This window comes from Molossus molossus, unplaced genomic scaffold (genome assembly GCF_014108415.1).
Source record: "Molossus molossus isolate mMolMol1 unplaced genomic scaffold, mMolMol1.p scaffold_m16_p_10, whole genome shotgun sequence".
NCBI classification, from domain to species: Eukaryota; Metazoa; Chordata; class Mammalia; order Chiroptera; family Molossidae; genus Molossus; species Molossus molossus.
This window is the reverse complement of record NW_023425345.1, coordinates 22402170-22421943: the sequence shown is the minus strand read 5'-3', so window position 1 is coordinate 22421943 and position 19774 is coordinate 22402170. Positions and strand designations below refer to the sequence as shown.

Below are 19774 nucleotides of genomic sequence, written 5' to 3'. Positions count from 1 at the left end.
GAAGGATGGACACCAAATTCAGGATGGTGATTTCATTATAATGGGAAAAGGGACGAGGAGGGTTATACAGGCATCTTCACATGTATTTATAATATAGTTAAATTATAATAATCTTTTTTTTTATTGATCTTAGAGAGTGAAACATTGCCTTCCGTACATGTCCCAACTGGTGATTGAACCTGAAAACCTAGGTAAGTGCTTTCACTGGGAATCGAACCCAAGACCCTTCTGTCCACTGGCGGAGACAAACCGGGCAGAGCCTACGTGTTGAGTTTTATATTTGAAGTCCATTTGAATTTTGCATTTTACCCTATACTGAATGCATGTTTAATATCAATATATCTTATATTAATATAGAAGTCATTTTATATTTTTAACTGAAATTTTTCTAAGATATGAACAATGATATATGAACAAAGACTCATGCCACTATTTCACCCTATAAACTGCAAGTCTCTAATGACAAACATTTTCTTAAGTAAAATATATAGCTAAACAATCATATATAATACAGCCATTAAATTATGGAGATATTGGTGGTTTTAAAAAATTCCTAACCCTGGCCAGGTAGCTCAGTTGATTAGAGTGTCATCCTGATATGCCAAGGTTGTGGGTTCAATCTCCAGTCAGGACACAGATAAGAATCAATGGCCCTGGCCAGTTTGGCTCAGTGGTTGGAGTGTCGGCCCGCGGACCAGAGAGACCCAGGTTCGGGTCCAGGTAAGGGCACATACCTTGGTTGTGGTTTGTCTCTGGCCCCAGTTGGGGTCATGAGGCTGGCAGCCAGTCAATGTGTCTCTCTCACATTGATGTTTCTCTCTCTCTCTCTTCACCCCTCTCTTCCTCCTGCTCTATCTGAAGATATATGCAAAAAAAAAAAAAATGTCCGGATGAGGATAAAAAGAGTCAATGAATGGCCCGGCTGGTGTGGCTCACTGGTTGAGCATCGACCCATGCACCAACAGGTCACCAGTTTGATTCCCGGTCAGGGTACATGCCCAGGTTGTGGGCCCGATCCCCAGTGGGGGCATGCAGGAGGCGGCCAATCGATGTGAACTCTCATCGATGTTTCTCTCTCTCTTTCCCTCTCTTCCTCTCTCTCTAAAAATCAATAAAGAAAAAAAATGTTAAAAAAAATCAATGAATGAATGCATAAATAAGAGGAATGACAAATTGATCTCTCTCCTCTCCTTCCCTCCCTCTGTCTCTTAAAAAAAAAAAAAAATCGCCCTGGCCAGTTTGGCTCAGCGGTTAGAGCGTTGGCCTGCGGTCCGGAGAGACCCGGGTTCGGTTCCCGCTAAGGGCACGTACTTCGGTTGCAGTTTGTCCCCGGCCCTGGTTGGTCGTGTGGGTGGCAGCCACTCGATGTGTCCCTTCACATTGATGTTTCTCTCTCTCTCTCCCTCCCACTCTATCTGTACAAAAAATGGAAAAATATCCTTCGGTGAGGATAAAAAAAAATCAATAAAAAATTTCTATAATCATTAAGACTATGTGTAAGTATGTGTGTAATTTGGGACATGATCAATTATGATGGATTTTCCGGGAAGACAAATTATAATCAAACATATTGATATTTCATATCCAACAGGTCATAAACCAGATAGGTAGTTTTATTAAAAGCTTTTCCCTAAGGACACTCCTTCAAATCATATTTCTGACAGCCTACCCACACCCACATTCATCAACTACCATGTCTTCATAATGTCGTAGAATGACATTGTCATCATTGTCCTGGTAAAGCATGGAAATGGGGGACAGCTTGGTGGGGATACAGACAGCCTGCGGAATCGCTGGGTCAACCACATGCATCATTGCTTGCATGAACGCATAATTGGAGCTGTTGAGGGAAGTGGTCAGTGAGAAAGGACAATCTCCATGGCAGTAATTTGCCATAAACCCCTTGGGGGCAATGATCCACTTGTGCCAACCCAGGTCCCGGAAGTTGATGAATAGCTGGTGACGATGGCAGAGGTTCTTGCAAGGAGCATTAGGGGCAGGGATGGCTGCCCTCCTCTCTCGGGAAGAATGGTAGCACTGCTTAGGGTTGAGGGTCACAATTAGCAGGGAAGCATGAAGAGTACATCTTAGTCTGGCACAGGTGTCCCCAAGCTGAAAATTCGCTACTGAGTCTCTGTGTTCTTTGACCAGTATCTCTAGGAACAAACCTAAGTTCTTCTGAGGGTTATTACTCCAATCCCTAGCCACATCCAGCAGGTTGAAGTGAAGGACACCTTGAGGCCATAGCACTGACTGTAATACAAACATTTTACCTGGTTTAGGGATGGACTGCCCCCAAACATGAGGCTCCTGAACCAGGGACAGAACCAATTCGAGTTCTGGTCCCAGATTATAGTAAGTGTTGGGCCCCAAGTCCAGGCCCAGCTGGGCCATTGTTAACTGCTCCTTGTCTTTAACTGAAGACAGGTTGAAGTAGAGGAGCTTCTGTAGGCAAGAGGAGACCTGGGGAAGGTTCTTGGAGTAAAAAAAGAAACCTAGACAGGAACAGAGAGATGTGAGCATCACTGTGATATACTTTACTTTATATCTGCCTAGAATATAAATGTCAAATTTATATGTATATCACATATACAACGTAAGGGCAGGAAATAATCAATTATACTCAAACCCTACCATTTGGGAGGATTTATTTCTTTCACTCCTAATTTTTTAATTTATTTTTTAACTATTGTTGACATTCAATATTATATTAGTTTCAGGTGCACAAAACAGCGATTAGACATTTACATACCTCATGAAGTGATCCTCACAATAAGTCTAAACCCATCTGGCACCATAGTTATTACGATATTATTGACTATATTCCCTTTCCTGTACATTACATTCCCATGGCTAATTTTATAACTAGTAGTTTGTACTTAATCCCCTTAAAAATATGGTACACTTCATAAATTTTCATGTCATCTTTGCATGGGGGTCATGGTAATCTCTGTATCATTTCAATTTTCAGTATATGTGCTAACAAAGCAAACACAAGGCCAGAGGTTCTCATCCTCAAATGCATAGGTACGCAAGGGGTCCTGTATAGAATCTACAAGGTCCATGATTATGGATGGAAAAAGAATTACATCTTTATTTTTACTAAACTCTAAATGAAATTTAGCATTTCTTTCAATTATGAAAATAAGCAACAGATCCCCAAAATATTATCAGGGCCTATGACACTGTTACAAATAAAAAACACACGCATGTTTACACATTAAGTTGTTGCATATATCTTACATTATTACGCTCACACTATATTGAATTTATGGTAGGTATAGTCCCTTCTGTAGGTCTTATCATTTCTTACATTAATGCATCATATATGTTAGTATATACACATTTGTTTTTCAAATATCTTTATAAATGTATTTCAATATTTAATTGATTTTTTAAAATTCTAAATATTTTATTTGAGGCATGTAAACCATTATTCTGAGAAGGGGTCCATTGGCTTCAACAAAACTGCCAAAGGAACCTGCAGCACAAAATTGTTTAACATCATCCCAGGCTCAAAAAATAATAAATAAAAAAAATTTAAAAAAGAACATCCCAGGCTCAGGTGTTGCTGGCTAAAATCTAAACATTTAGATTGACTTCAAAACAAAGTCTTGTCATCCAGTCCAGACTAGCCCTCCAGTTATCCCTTATGATTTATGCTTAGTTAATTCCTTATCTAAAGTCCACAGTTGTCAGTCAACAATATCTAGTCCTGTATCTCTTCAGACTTTGTCTCCCACCTCACTGAATACTGAGGTGCAATGTGACTCAATTTCACCCTGGCCAGTTTGGCTCAGCGGTTAGCGCATCAGCCCACAGACCAGGGAGTCCTGGGTTTGGTTCCCACTAAGGGCACGTACCTCGGTTGCAGTTTGTCCCCCACCCCGGTTGGGGTTGTGTGGGTGGCAGCCAGTCGATGTATCTCTCTCTCTCTTCCCTTCTCTCTCCCTCCCACTCCATCTAAAGATAAATGCAAAAATGTCCTCAGGTGAGGATCAAAAAAAAAACATGACTCAATTTCTCCATATGGACCTGCTTCTCTGTATCTTTTGAAGTTGTAGATGTTTTTTCCTTATTTTTTTTAATTGACTTTTTAGAGAGAGAAAGAAACATTGATTTGTTTTCCCATTTATTTATGCATTCGTTGGTTCATTTTTGTATGTGCCCTGACTAGGGATTGACCTGCCACCTTGACATACGGGATGATACTCTAACCAACTGAGCTACCCGGCCAGGGCTATTTTCCCTATTTTCTTTTTTTTTGTTTGTTTTTGTTTTTGTACAGATAGAGTGCGAGGGAGAGAGAGGAAGGGAGAGAGAGAGAGAAACATCGATGTGAAGGGACACATCGAATGGCTGCCACCCGCACGACCAACCAGGGCCGGGGACAAGCTGCAACCGAAGTACGTGCCCTTAGCAGGAACCGAACCCGGGTCTCTCCGGACCGCAGGCCGGCGCTCTAACTGCTGAGCCAAACTGGCCAGGGCTATTTTCCCTATTTTCAAAGCTAACTTCTCTGACCAGATTTTTAAATCCCACCTATTCCTTGAGGAAAAGGCCTGATAAAGTATACTTTCACCTTTATTATTATTTAAAAATTTTTTTTTGCATCTTTAATTTCTCCCTCCCCACAAATAACTTGTTTGGCCTAATGCCACGATTTTGTCTGGTTGGGTGGCTTCACCCTAAGTAAGGATTTTCTAAGGTCATTCAGATTTTGTGACAAAATTACAACAGAAATCCAAACACTCTAACCATCCACCACAATGCCTCCACACTCTCCTGTCTCATTTTAAATACTAACAAAATTTAAAAGCATTTAGAAGTACCCAGTTTTATCTTCAAGCCCAGTGTATCATCTCTCCCCTTCTTTTCACTGACTGTCTTTTCAAAAGACCAGTCTACGTTAGTCTCTCCTCCTTACTTTCTTACTCATACCCTTCTGTTATTTTTCAACTCTTACCCTTACTACTCCACTGAAACTTCTTTCTTCAAGGTTGTTAACTGTCAGATACAATCTGGGTGCAGTTTTCTGTGAAAATTCATTGAGCTGTTCTTTATGATTTAAGCACTTTTCTGAATGTATGTTATACTTCAGTAAGTTCCTTTTTTTTTAAATTTGTTTTTATTGATTTTTTTTTTTTTTTAAAAAGAGAGAGGGAGAGGAAGAGAGAAAGAGAACATCGATGTGAGAACACAACATCGCTCAACCAGCTGAGCCACACCCTCCAAGGACATAAGTTCCTATGCTTAAAAAGATTGCTGTCTCCCTGGCTGTTTTTCTCAGTGGTTAGAGCATTGGCCTAAGGGTTCAATTCTAGTCAAGAGCACGTACTTGAGTTACAGATTCAGTCCCCAGCCCTGGTCTGGTTCATGTAGGAGGCAACCAGTAGATGTGTTTCTCTCTCTCTCATCGATGTTTCTCTCTCTCCCCCTCTCCTTTCCTCTCTCTCTAAAATCAATAAAAACCTATTTTAAAAAATAAAAAAATAAATAAATAGAAAGATTGTTGTCAATTGTGGGAAAGTGAGAATTTCCTCACATCATGATGGGGTATAAAATTTGGAGGACATTTGCTATATATTGAAAGTATATATGTGCATGCTCTCTGATCCAACAATCTTCTTCTATGAATTTATCCTAGGGAAATAATAGAAAAAGTGCACAGCTCTGGCCGGTTTGGCTCAACAGTTAGAGAGTTGGCCTGCGGTCCGGAGAGACTCAGGTTCGGTTCCCGCTAAGGGCATGTACCTCGGTTGCAGTTTGTCCCCAGCCCTAGATGTGTAGTGCAGGTGGCAACCATTCGATGTGTCCCTTTCACGTTGATGTTTCTCTCTCTCTCCCTCCCTCCCTCCCACTCTATCTGAACAAAATATCGAAAAATGTCCTCGGGTGAGGATAAAAAAAAAGAAAGAAAAAAAAGTGCACACACACAAAAAAGTGGATGCAAAACTGTATTATTTATATGTCTATGCCCATCAACAGGGTATCAGTTACATAAATTATAGCATATCTATACAATGGAATATCATGCAATCATTAAAATGAAAATAAGTTGCTCTGGCCAATTTGGTTCAGTGGTTAGAGTGTATACCAAATAGTAGTGGATTTAATTCCTGATCAAGGGCACATACCTGGGACCTCAGGGTTGTGCAGGAGGCAGCTAATTGATGTGTTTCTCTCACATGATATCTCTCTCTTCCTCCCTCCCTCCCTTACATTCCATCTAAAAATCAGTGGAAAATATCCTTGGGTAAGGATTAACAACAACAAGAAAAGAAAAGAAATGGACTGTTTGGACTTGTATGAGATGTTCATAATTCTAAAAGAATGTAGAATGACCCCATTTTTTAAAATTACAAGCTTATATTTTATATATGCAAAAAAAGAAATGTCTGGAAGAATATACAACTGCAATGGTGGTTTTGTCTAGGGGAAGGGTTAGAGAGGGAAGATGGTGAGATTATGTTCTCTCCACACCATTATTTGATAAGATTATCACAAAAATAAAAATTTTTTTCCATTGGGGAGGGAAGAAAGTAACCTCAGCTGTTTTCTATTTTTTCAATGAAAAGCCCTTCAAACTAGCTTCTCTTACCTCTTAACCCTCCAGAATTTTTCCTAGAGTCCATACCCACGAGACCCTAAGCCTCTAAGGTCAATACCTAGTACAATATATGTATGAGGTTATTTGTTTGTCTGCCTTCCTTCTATAAACTCATAGAGCAGATTTTATCTTTAATCTCTGTATTCTCATGGCCATACTCTGTTCCCGCCACACGGTATCAAACAAATGCTTCTTGGACAAATAAATATTCCAATCATCAATCGCCAGTTGATGTAAACTAACCAACTAGGCCTCTCAAAGCCGCCTCTGAACCATTTGGGAGGCCGTATGGAAATGCAGATTACAACACTCACCTCTGACTTTGAATGAGAATTGAGTGGGAGAGCGAAGGGCAGGAACCCGGCAGGAGAATAAAAGAGTCGTTCTGGGTCCTTTGGCTGGATGGTTAAGCTTGGCAAATTATTAAGTGGCACTCACTCAGACCCTTATACAGAGTATGGCAATAGCATATGTTGTTGCTTTTTATTGATAAATTCAGAATAGCCTTTTCCACCCAACAAAAATAGTGGGAGGTATGAAGAAGAAAAACTAGGCCCATGGGCAAACTGAGCTAAAAATTTTTGTCCCCTGCTTGTCGTACCAAAGGCACCAGGATGCGTAAATTGTGGGCTAAAGGGAGAAAGACTGAGTCCTAATTGCACGCTCACCCCTCCCACCTAAACTGCGGCACAAAGCCGTTGATTCCGGGAAAAAAACAACAAAAACTTTATTTTTAATCCTCACTTTCTTTACACATGAGCTGTGTGATCTCAAATAGGTAACAGGTTATCTACCATCTGATCCTACCTCTCAGGGTTGCTGTTGGGATTAAATGAGATAAAGTACGTAAAATACCAGCACAGTGCCTTCTATGAACCCCTCAGTAACTGTTACATCTCCTCTTTCCTTTCTTCACATCCCCCAAGGCCAGATTTTTCCTCCAGGAAAACACTCCAATATCCTTACCTTGATCTGGGAGCAGGCGAAGTATGTTCCCCCGGACTCCCAGCTCCTTTACGTAGCATAAGTCTCGTGAGACCCCAGTGGTGGCTGCTGCCTCTTGATCGTGGAAAATTTTCTTCAAGATGTAAGGCACAGGTTGGAATTTCTGGGGTGAAGGCACCTTGTCTAAGCCCAGGAACTGAAGAAAGACACGTTCTTGAAATTGGAATGTCTGGCCCAAGGCCAGAGTTAGCAAGAGGCTGAGAGCCAACCCTGGCAGGGAAGGAAGCATGGCCTTTGAGCCAAGACAAAGCTGGCTAGTGGGCTGAAGAGAGCTCTAGCTCCTGACTTCCCAGCGATTCAGGTGCTGCTAATTTATCTGATGTAAGATAATCAAGTGTGAATTGCTTTCTTCCCAGCTCCTCAAAGGCAATTGGATGTAAAAAGGCAGAATTTTTTTTTCTCTTCCCTAGCTCTACTGTTCCAGAAAATAAGTACGCAAAGCAAAGAGTTACCAGTGTGTGGGCCAGACTACAACAATCTGAGTTTTGTCAGCAGTAGACAGGATGGAAAGGACGCACGCATTTATTTATTTCACAAACATTTATTAAGCATCTGTATGTGCCAGGTGCTGAGATAGGTGCTAGGAACATAGTAGTAAGTAATTCGATGTCTTGTCATTCATAGTCTAATTAGACAAATACATACGTAGATTTCTATTAGACTATATTTACAGTGATGTGGGAAAATAAACCAGAGAGAAAGAAATCCTCCCAAGGAAGTTGGTCTACACTCTTCGTCAGCTGTCAGCTCTAAGAGGAGCTGAATTTTATTCATCTAATTGGCCCTTCCTGATTAAAAGTCAAAAGTCAGACTTAACTGGGTTCATTCTGGTTCCATTACTTATTAGCTATCTGACATTGAGCATGTCCCTGAAGCTTCCTAAAAAAATTTTTTTCTCAACTGGAAATAAAAACTGACCTAATTTGGCATAGAAATCTGATAGGATGTATTTAATGTGCTCGGCACAATGCCTGCCAAATGGTAAGTAACCCAAGGTGTTCTCAGAGAAGACAGACATTTTTCAGTAAGACAATGAGGCATTCAGGGCTGAAGGAACTACATGTGAAAACATGGAGGTTATTGAAGTTTAAGAAGGGCAGCATCTATCAATTTTTGTTTTTGTTTTGTTTTGACACAGTACTATGAGGTTTTCAAATACTGGATCGCTTCCTCTCACTGACTCCACTGCTGAGGAAACTATCTGACATTCAATAAATAAGTGAACAAACGAACTGGTGCTATTTCCAGTTAGCTTGCCTGTTGCCAAAATAATTTTCAAGCTTTTTGAGAACAGGGACTTTATTATTTTACATTATTCTATACCACCTATTATAAAAACTTGTTTCTCCCAAAGGAAAAATGTTGTATCTAATTTATAATCATTTCCCATCATCCACAGGGTAAATCTAAACTCCTTAGCTTGTCATTTTGGGGACTTTCTTAGCCGGCCTCATTTCCTACCTTCCACCATCATCAATGTTAATGCACTCATGATAATGACATATCTGTAGTTCTCTTATGAGCTCATTTATCTCAGAGCCTTTGCACAGACCAAGGTCAAAGTTCATTTCTACTGCAAAGACTTACCTGATTCTCTAAAATCGATTTAGATGCTGCTTCTTTCTCCCACTGAGCCTTGACTGGGCACCCATTATAGCACTTACCACAGCGCATTTCACTGTGTTTTGCCTGTTTCTTTCCCAGACAATATAGTCACTGTGCACTGGAATCATGTTTTTCCTTCTAAGTAGCTCCACTGGATCTTTCCCTCTCACTGACTTCACTGCCGAGGAATACATCTGTCAGCTGGTAGACAGTCGATACATATATGTGCAATAATTAAATAATTAAGTGAGCAAATGAATTGGTACTATTATTCCCAGAGGTCTCGCTCTTCCAGATAGCCAGGTTTTCTCCATTTTCATTGCTCCTGTCTCCTCCTGCTTGCATCCTAGTTAACTTTTCATTTACAATCCCCACCTATTTCCAACAATAAGTGTGGGTTGTATTTCATTTAACTTTCCAGTCTTAAAATCAGAAATCAGACTAACTGGTTTAAATCCTGGTTCCATCACTTAATAGTTGTGTGATCATGCTCAAGTCACTCAACTGTTAAGTGAGAACAAAACATTCTTTGCTAAGGGGCTAAGGAGACCTGATGAGATAATCTACAGGCCAGTCTCAGGACAATGTCTGCCAAATAGTAAGCACTCGATAAAAGTTATCTGATATTGCCACAGCCAGTTTTGCTCAGTGGTTAGCGTGTCAGCCCATGGACCAATGAGTCACGGGTTTGATTCCAGTGATTCCAGTCAAGGGCACACACCTCAGTTGCGGTTCGTCCCCAGCCCTAGTTGGGGTCGTGCGAGAGGCAACCAGTCGATGTGTCCCTCTCACTTGATGTTTCTCTCTCTCTCCCTCTCACTCTATCTGAACAAAAATGGAAAAAATATCCTTGGATGAGGAGTAAAAAAAAAAAGTAGGTTTACAGTTGTTCATATAGAAAATAATACAATAATAAATAATAATGCAAGAATAAACTATTTCACATACTCACAACTGTAAACCTACCCTGATATTAATTATTATTATATTAATATTATTATTTATTAAAGTAGAGATTGATCAGGGAAAAGAAAGCAATAACTGAGAGTGTGTAGTCACCTAATATAGCAGAAAAAATACCAAATCAGGAGACATGGGATCTGAGGTAATTAGGCTCCTACAATGGCCATGTAATCTTGGGTAATTCACTCAGTCTTTTATGATATATACCCAGGCATAGAAATTTTTTTTAATTATTTTAAATTGATTTTAGAGAGATAGGGGAAGGGGGACAGACAGAGAGGGAAACAGAGAAACTTTGATTTGTTATTCCATTTATTTATGCATTCCTTGGTTGATTCTTGTATGTGCCCTGACCAGAGATCAAACCTGAATCCTTAGCATAATGGGATGACATCACAACCAACTGAGCTACCTAGCCTGGGCTGAAAATTTTATTTTATTTTTTTCTTTATTGATTTTAGAGAGAGAGGAAGGGAGAGGGAGAGAGAGATAGAAACATCCATGAGAGAGAACATATATTGGCTGCCTCCTGCATACCCTCCACTGAGGATCAGGCTCACAACCTGGGCATGTGCCCTGACCGGGAATCAAACCAACAATCTCTTTGTGCATGGGTCGATGCTCAAGCAGTGAGCCACACCAGCCAGGATGAGCTGAAAAAAATTTTTTTTTAAAGCCTGGCTGGTGTGGCTCAGTGGTTGAGCATCGACCCATGCCCCAGGAGGTTGCCAGTTCAATTCCCAGTCAGGGCACATGCTCAGGTTGTGGGCCAAATCCCCAATGTAGGGCATGCAGGAGGCAGCCAATAGATGTTCTCTCTCATCGATGTTTCTAGCTCTCTCTCTCTCCCTCCTTTCCTCTTTCTAAAATCAATAAAAAAAAAACATTTAAAGAAAATAAAATTTCAGCCCTGGCTGGTTTGGCTCAGCAGTTAGAGTATCAGCCTGCAAACCAGAGTCCCAGGTTCAGTTCCCACTAAGGGCACGTACCTGGGTTGCAGTTTGTCCCTGGCCCTGGTTGTGGTTGTGTGGTTGGCAGCCACTCAATGTGTCTCTCCCATGTCGATGTTTCTCTCTCTCTCTTTTCTCCCCTCTCTCCATCTGAAGATAAATGCAAAAATGTCCTTGAGTGAGGGTTAAAAATAAAATAAATAAATAAATAAAAGCAGCAAGAGAAAAGCAGTTAGTTACCTACAATGGAGCTCCCATAAGGTTATCAGATGATTTCTCAAAAGAAACTTTGCAGGCCAGAAAGAGTGGCAAGAAATATTTATTTATTTATTTATTTATTTATTTATTTATTTATTTATATTTTTTTATCCTCACCCGAGGACATTTTTGCATTTATCTTCAGATAGAATGGGGGGGGGGAGAGAAACATCGATGTGAGAGAGACATATGGAGTGGTTGCCACCCACACAACCCCAATCGGGGCAGGGACAAACTGCAACCGAGGTATGTGCCCTTAGCGGGACCCGAACCTGGGCCTCTCTGGTCCACGGGCTGACGCTCTAACCACTGAGAAAAACCGGCCAGGGCAAGAAATATTTAAAGTGATGAACAGCAAGGACCTATAACCAAGATTACTCTATCCTGAAAACCTATCGTTTAGAATCAATGGCCAAATAAAGAGTTTCCCAGACAAGAAAAGGCCAAAGAAGTTCATCACCACCAAACCAGTATTATATGAAATATTGATGGGTCTTCTTGAAGAAGAAAAAGATAAAAAATTATGAACAATAAAATGGCTATAAATACATATCTATCAACAATCAAACCTACAAACAAAATGAGCAAGCAGAACAGAAGCAGACTCATAGATATAGATAACTTTCTGTTGGTTGCCAGATGGAAGGAAGGTTGGGTGAAAAAGATGAAGGGATTAAGATGTACAAATTGGTTGTTAGACTGATGAACCTCAAAGGGAAACGAGGAGGTGGGGCAGGAAGAGAGAAACCAAAGAATTAATATCATTTATGCATAACCAATAGACATAGACAATAGTGTGGGGAAGGCAGGAGGGGGGTGGGAGTGAGGATGAGGGAATCAAGGGGTAAAAAGGAGGGACATCTGTAATACATTCAACAATAAAGATAAATTTAAAAAAGAAAAAAAAATCACCTGGACTCATGTTATGAACTCTTTTCTGCACAAAATCGAGAACCCACAAACTACTAGCCAGCCCAGGGCAGACATGCTCCTGGCCCAGTTCCTATCCAGTAACATGCTCACTTTTCCTACAGTCAATTTAAGTAGCAAATACACTCTTAGTTAAGAATCAGAATGTGCCCGGCCAGTGTGGCTTAGTAGTTGATTATCAACCCATGCACCAAGAGGTTGCCAGTTCGATTCCCAGTCAGGGTGCATGCCCAGGTTATGGGCCCAGTTCCAGTGGAGGGCATGCAGGAGGCAGCCAATCGATGTTCTCTTGAATGGAAGTTTCTTCGCTCCCCCCCGCACCTCCCCTCCGCCCCCGCTCTCTGAAATCAATGGAAAAAAAGAGAGAGAAAGGGAAATCAGTCCGGCCGGTGTGGCTCAGTGGTTGAGCGTCGACCCATGTACCACCCATACACCAAGAGGTCGCAGTTTTGATTCCCAGTCAGGACACATGCCCAGGTTGTGGGCCTGATCCCCAGTGGGGGGCATGCAGGAGGCAGCTAATTGATGTTCTCTCTCATCGATGTTTCTATCTCTCCCTCTCATTTCCTCTCTCTCTAAAATCAATAAAGGAAAAAAAATTTAAAAAAGAGAAATCAGAATGTTCACCCTGGCCGGTGTGGCTCAGTGGTTGGAGTGTTGACCCAAGCACCGAAGGGTCTTGGGTTCAGTTCCTGGTCAGGGGCACATACCTGGGTTGTAGGTTTGATCCCCCACTTTAGTCAGGGCAGGTACAGGAGGCAACCAATCAATGTTTCTCTCTCACAGTGATGTTTCTCTTTCTCCCCCTCCCTCCTTCTCTCCCTCCCTCCCTTTCACTCTCTCTCTAAAAAAATAAAATAAGCCCTGGCCAGTTTGGCTCAGCGGTTAGAGCGTCGGCCTGCGGTCCGGAGAGACCCGGGTTCAATTCCCGCTAAGGGCACGTACCTCGGTTGCAGTTTGTCCCCGGCCCTGGTTGGTCGTGCGGGTGGCAGCCACTCGATGTGTCCCTTTCACATCGATGTTTCTCTCTCTCTCTTCCTCTCTCTCCCTCCCACTCTGTCTGTACAAAAAATGGAAAAATATCCTCGGGTGAGGATAAAAAAAAAAAAATAAAAAATAAAATAAGCCCTGGCCGGTTTGGCTCAGCGGTTAGAGCGTCGGCCTGTGGTCCTGAGAGACCCGGGTTCGATTCCCGCTAAGGGCGCGTACCTCGGTTGCAGTTTGTCCCCGGCCCTGGTATATAATATCCTCAGGTGAGGATTAACAAAATAAATAAAGAAGAAAGAAAGAAATCAGAATGTCCAATTTCTGTCCCCAGCCCTGGTTGGGTCGTGCAGGTGGCGGCCACTCGATTTGTCCCTTTCACGTCGATGTTTCTTTCTCTCTCTCTCCCTCCCACTCTCTCTGAACAAAAAATGGAAAAATGTCCTCAGGTGAGGATTAAAAAAAAAAATCAATAAAAACGTATTTTTAAAAAATTAGGTGAAAGATAAAATAATATTATATAACTTTATATTTAATATTTTGTAAATTATAATTAAGAAACAGGTTCTTCAATAGTAAATTAAATTTTAAATAAATGTGTGTAAACAATTTCTCTTCTGGATAACAGATTTTTTAATCTTTTTGGTCTCCAAAGGCAAGAATATGTAATACAATATTAACACTTAAAAGTTTAAATTGTCCTCTTATGTATAAGACTTCTCTTAATGTTTGGGCCAGAGCAAATATAGCAAAAAACACTCCTCCTTTCTTTCAAGAGTACACATCTGCAGTTGATAAGGTCATGTTTTGTTAAGTCTTAGATAACAAATTCTTAAAAAGTATTCTTTAAGCAGTCAGAAGACATAGAGAAGATGTTGCTTATGACCTTTACTCTTAGGATTAACCTCTTTGACCTCTTCAGATTTAGGGGCTCTGAATTTTTTTTTGCTATTTCAAAAATAGTGACAGAATTTACAAGTTTTAAGAGGGGGGGGACAAAAACAAACAATCTTGAAAACAAAGTACTCATTCTTTCTGAATACTTGTGACATCATATATAAGAGTATGAAATGTACATGCCCAAGTGGCAACAAAGGCCACTCCTTTCCATTGATGGTTTGTTCTCTTGGGGGTCCATATGCTCCCCAAGGTATTTTATAGCTAGGGATATGGAGCTATGGCACTTTACTTCAAGCTATATATTTTAACCAATTGTTCCCAAAGTTATAAGCTCAATATTGGCATTTTTTCCTAACCTGAAATTTTTCCACATTCTAGCAAAATCGTTATAGCACATGACTTCACTCATTAGTGAACTTCCATTGGCTGAATGAAAGATGAAAGCTATAATAATATATCCCACGGGCTTCTGCGTCATATTATCTATAGTAGGGTACCAAAGACTAGCAAACCATATATGCTGGATGGATGATCCTGTCTTCAGGAAAAGTAACCACTCCTATCTATTCTCTCATATTAGTCTCCTATGGTCCATAGCATTTGGCTTCTTTTTTTTTTTTTAATCCTCACTCAAGGACACTCTTTGTCGCATTCATCTTCAGTTAGAGTGAGAGGGAGAGAGGGAGGAAAAGAGAGAGAGAGAGAAACATCGACTGGCTGCCACTCACACAACCCCAACCGGGGCTGGGGACAAACTGCAATTAAGGCGCGTGCCCTTAGCAGGAAAGGGACCCGGGTCTCTCTGGTCCGCGGGCTGACTCACTAACCGCTGAGCCAAACCAGCCAGGGCGCATTTGGCTCCTAAAAGACCATCCTAGAGTGGTACATGACCTTGGGTGTTAGAGAACACTCAAATTATCTCCTTGAAAAGGGGTCTTGTTGTTAATTGGCCCTTTAACCCATTTAAACCAAACTCATGTTTCTGTATCATTAATATAATTTTCTAATAAGGTCTCAGATCAATATTTTCTCCAAAAGGTTTCTAATATAACAGAATACAAGATGTATTAGTTTTCTATTGCTTTTGTAACAAATTACCACAAGCTTGATGTATTATCTCTCAGCTCTGAAGTTCAGAAGTCTAAAATGGTTCTCACTGGCCGAAAATCAAGGTGTCAGACAGACAATGTTCCTCTGGAGACTCTAGAAGAGAATGTTTCCTCGTCTATTCCTGCTTCTAAACGTTGTCCTCATTCCTTAGCTCATGGCTCCTCATCATTTTGCCTTTTCTCTCTCTGCTTCTGTTGTCACAATCTTTTCTCTGTCTGACCCTCCATCCTCCCTCTTATAAAGAGCTCTGTGATTACCTTGGGCCCACCTGGATAATCCAGGATACTCTCCTGATCACAGGGTTCTTAAATCTGTTGATGTAAAGACATCTAAACCTGTAGACAATTTTTATAAAAATTTATTTGATCCAAAGAGAGGATAGGCCTGCAAGCAAGATCTCAATGAACTGAGAAAAATGCTCCTGAAAATGGTAATTTGCAGCTTCTTTTATGCATTTGGAATTAAGGAGGCAATGTAAAGAAGTTGCAATAAGGTAGGAGAAAGCAAGGCAGAAACTGGATACACAGTTAATACAATTATGTGCTCTCTTATGGGTGGTTGCTTTGAAAAAGAGGCATTTTAAAAGTTTGGCCCCTGCCCTGGCCGGTTTGGCTCAGCGGTTGGAGCGTCAGTCTGTGGTCCAGAGAGACCCGGGTTCGGTTCCCGCTAAGGGCATGTACCTCGGTTGCAGTTTGTCCCCGGCCCTGGTTGGTCGTGCGGGTGGCGGCCACTCGATGTGTCCCTTTCACGTCTATGTTTCTCTCTCTCCCTCCCTCCCACTCTATCTGAACAAAAAATGGAAAATGTCCTCGGGTGAGGATTAAAAAATAAATAAATAAGTAAATAAAAGTTTGGCCCTGGCCAGTTTGGCTCAGCGGTTGAGTGTCGGCCTGCGGACCAGAGAGTCCCGGGTTCGGTTCCTGCTAGGGGCACGTACCAACAAAACATAAAATAAAATAAAATGAAATAAAATAAAAGTTTGTTAATTTAGATGCACAGAAACAATGGATAGGGCTTGCTCAAGGCAAAGATAAACATCTTACTAAAGAAGTTATATGCCTAGGACATGACTACCCATCGTGACCTGCCCAGTTAGGAATTCATGATCAGATCAGCCTGTGAGGTTACTTTCCCTAGAAACTCTTTTTGATCCACAAATCTGCAAAGTATCATTTGCCATGTAAGATAAAATTCATATATTTCAGGGATGAGTATGTGGACATCTTTGAAGGGCCATTATTCAGCCTACCACATATGACTGCTGAAAAACCACATGTTCTGCAAAATTACACATGTACACTCACACAGAGTCATGGAGAATATATGGCTAAGAGGCAAAAAGCAGTCAAAATCTATGCAACTATATCTAACAGTAATAATTCTAATAAAATATACTAGCACTGTTAGAAAGACATAGAAAATTTCTAATAAAGGTGAATGTAGCTTGATGATAGAGTTGAGGCTGCTTTCTATACAAAGACAAAATGCAAAGTTCAAACTGCCAAGAGCTTGAACCTGGAGGGTATGGGCATTACATACTTTGCTGTCAGATGCTATTACTGGGTAGTGCAAAATAGTATTGTTTAGGAAAAACACTTCATATGAAACAACTTGAGTTATATTTTATCCTGACACCACTTCCTTATTTATTATTTGTATATAAGCTATCCTCCTTTTTTGTTTTTTTACCTTTTCAATAACTTTATTTTTCAGAATAGCTTTAGATTTACAGAAACATTTTAACCCTGGCCAGTATTGCTCAGTGGTTAGAATGTCAGCCCATGCACCGAAGGGTCTCAGGTTCCATTTCTGGTCAAGGGCATGTACCTAGGTTGTAGGTTTGGTCCTAGGTCCTGGGGCACCTGCAGGAGACAAGCTATCAATGTGAGGTTGCAGTTTGTCCCTGGCACCAGTTGGGGTTGTGTGGGTGGCAGCCAGTAGATGTGTCCTTCTCACATTGATGTTCCCCTCTCCCTCTTCCTCCCTCTTTTCCTCCTGCTCTATCCAAAATAAAAAAATAAAAACACAATGAGTTTGTCAATCATACCTCAATAAAGAAAAAAAAAATTTTTAAAAAAAGAAAAAAAAAAGAGAGTTGGAAGGGAGAGAGAAAGCTGCTGAAGGAGAAAGAAATAGAGATTGTCCAACTGGAAAATTGTCCAACTCTTCGGAGTCAAAGAAGCTGGATTAGACCAGATTCCCATTGCCAACCTTGCAGATGATCTGCTAGCAGATGAGGAAGATGAAGATTTTGAACAGGAGAGTGATGATAATGAGGATACTGCAGCTCTTCTTTCAGACGTGGAAATTTTTTTAAAAAAGAAAGAACTGAAGAGCAAGCCAGGAAGGAACAAGAACAAAAAGCTAAAGAAGAAAGGATTTGTATGGAAAACATTCTGAGTGGAAACCCTCTCCTTAATCTCGCTGGACCATCCCAGCCTCAGGCCAGCTTCAAAATTAAAGAAGGTGGGATGATGATGTTTTCAAGAACTGTGAAAAAGATGTAAATGGTCAGAGGAAACACAAAAGATCTATCAGTGACATGCTGCAATATGAATTTCACAAAACGTTCATGGAGAAATACATTAAATAGTACAATTTTATGTATTGTTTTTTAAATTAATTAATTTATTTTTGTTACAGATGTTTCTCCTTATTCTCCCCAGACACCCTCCTCCATATCCCACCCCCCTCCCAGTTTTATGTGTTTAATTAAAACTATAAAATGTGAGTGATCATTCTGACTTTATTTTGGTTAGTTTGGTTTTGTGGGTTTTTTTTTTTCTCTTTCCCACCATTTAAATTGTGAATAGGCTTCCCTAATTTTAAGTTCCAAAATCATTTCCTTGCCTGGTTGGTGTGGCTCAGTGGACTGAATGTCGTCCCATGGACTGAGAGGTCCTAGTTCAATTCCTAGTCAGGGGACAAGCCTGGGTTGTGGGTTCAATCCCTGGTATGGGCGTGCAGGAAGCAGCCAATCCATGTTTCTATCTCACATCAATGCTTCTCTCTCTCTCCCTAAAAAAAAATCAGTAATAATGAAACAATATATCCAAACTCTTTCCCTTGATTGATACCTTATTTGGATAGGGCTGGCTTAAAACCTTTCACTGGAAAAGTTACACAACCTGCCTAGTTAGGAATTTATGATCACCGGTGTCATTACTTTCCATAGAATCCCTTTTTTTCATCCACGAGCTGAACTGAAGGTTCCTCTCTGAACTCTAAACCAGGGTAGTGAGAAAAACAACAGGCACAAGGCATCCCTTTGATCTGTGGCCTGGATTCCCAGAGCCACTTGGTGCCCCAACAGCATTACAGCATTACGGTGGTTTCTGGGGACCTATAACGAGATGAAGAAACAAGTCTTTCCAGAAGCCTCATTCTTAAGCCAAGCTGGAATGCTGACAATGCGTGCTACTCTGCTCTGATAAACCCAACTGACCCGTCAGTTCCTGTATGACTCCAGCTAGCTTTGTTCAAACCGCAAACTGGGAAATCTGTCACCCCTCCGTCTCCCTCCCCATCAGAATCCCTCTGGCACGCTGCTCCCTGGCAGGATGTCATATTGCAAAGTCGTCATTACTTGTTTTCCACTAAACTATTAAGTAATTCGTAATTAAGGCAAGATTCCACCCCTGGGAGTAGCCCTCGTAGTGGAATTTCAAGAATTTTGGTGGATCCCCAGAAAGAAGGGCAACTTTGGGCAGGGGTGAGAGGGGGAGCCAGGGGCGGTGCTGCAGGGCAGCCAACAGTGCGCGGGGCTGCGGCGGGTACCACGCCCGCCGGCTGCTCCTCCCACCGGCTAGTTGGGCTTCACCGCGGGCATTCAGGCGGATGGCCTGGAAGCCTGGGGAAACCGGCCGCTGAAATAGCACCAGGCGCCAGACGCTGGCCAGTGCGAAGGCCACCCAGGGGCGGGGTGGGACCGCAGGGGCGGAGGGACACAGGTCTCCGGGAGGGCGTCTCCTCCAGACACCGTCAGAGCAGTGGAGGGCCCTCAAGTGATTCATTAACAGAATGTCTGGGAAAATGTTCCTCCTGTCTCCCTAACTGGGCTTTACTTCTCTTTGGAATACTTTTCACTAACAAACTATATATAGTTTTAAAATATTATTTATTTATTTATTTATTTATTTATTTATTTATTTATTTAATTTTATTTTTTATCCTCACCCGAGGACATTTTTCCTTTTTTGTTGTTGTTGTTCAGATAGAGTTGGGGAGAGAGAGAGAGAGAGAGAGAGAAACATCGGCGTGAAAGGGACACATGGAGTGGCTGCCACCCGCACAACCAACCAGGGCAGGGGACAAACTGCAACCGAGGTTCGCGCACCCTTAGTGGGAACCGAACACAGGTCTCTCTGGACCGCAGGCCGATGCTCTAACCTCTGAGCAAAACCAGCCAGGGCAAAAAATATTACTGAATTTTTAGAGAGAGAGGAAGGGAGAGGGAGAA

At 41.4% G+C, this 19774-nt stretch overlaps 1 protein-coding gene, 1 non-coding gene and 1 pseudogene across 2 annotated transcripts; 1 reads left to right on the top strand and 2 right to left on the bottom strand.

Moving 5' to 3' along the window:
- Window positions 1-1582: 1582 nt before the first annotated feature.
- Window positions 1583-7916, bottom strand: GDF3 (growth differentiation factor 3). The gene is made up of 2 exons (XM_036252918.1): window positions 7577-7916; window positions 1583-2495 (listed from the first exon to the last, which is right to left on the bottom strand). Exons 1-2 carry the CDS (start codon window positions 7842-7844, stop codon window positions 1666-1668), a joined length of 1098 nt encoding a protein of 365 aa, XP_036108811.1. The 5' UTR covers window positions 7845-7916; the 3' UTR covers window positions 1583-1665.
- On the bottom strand, window positions 2891-2995 carry LOC118624829. The gene has a single exon (XR_004958494.1). It is a non-coding gene; the product is annotated as a U6 spliceosomal RNA (small nuclear RNA).
- Window positions 7917-17407: 9491 nt separating the features above from the next.
- LOC118623171 lies at window positions 17408-17908 on the top strand (annotated as a pseudogene).
- Window positions 17909-19774: the final 1866 nt, after the last annotated feature.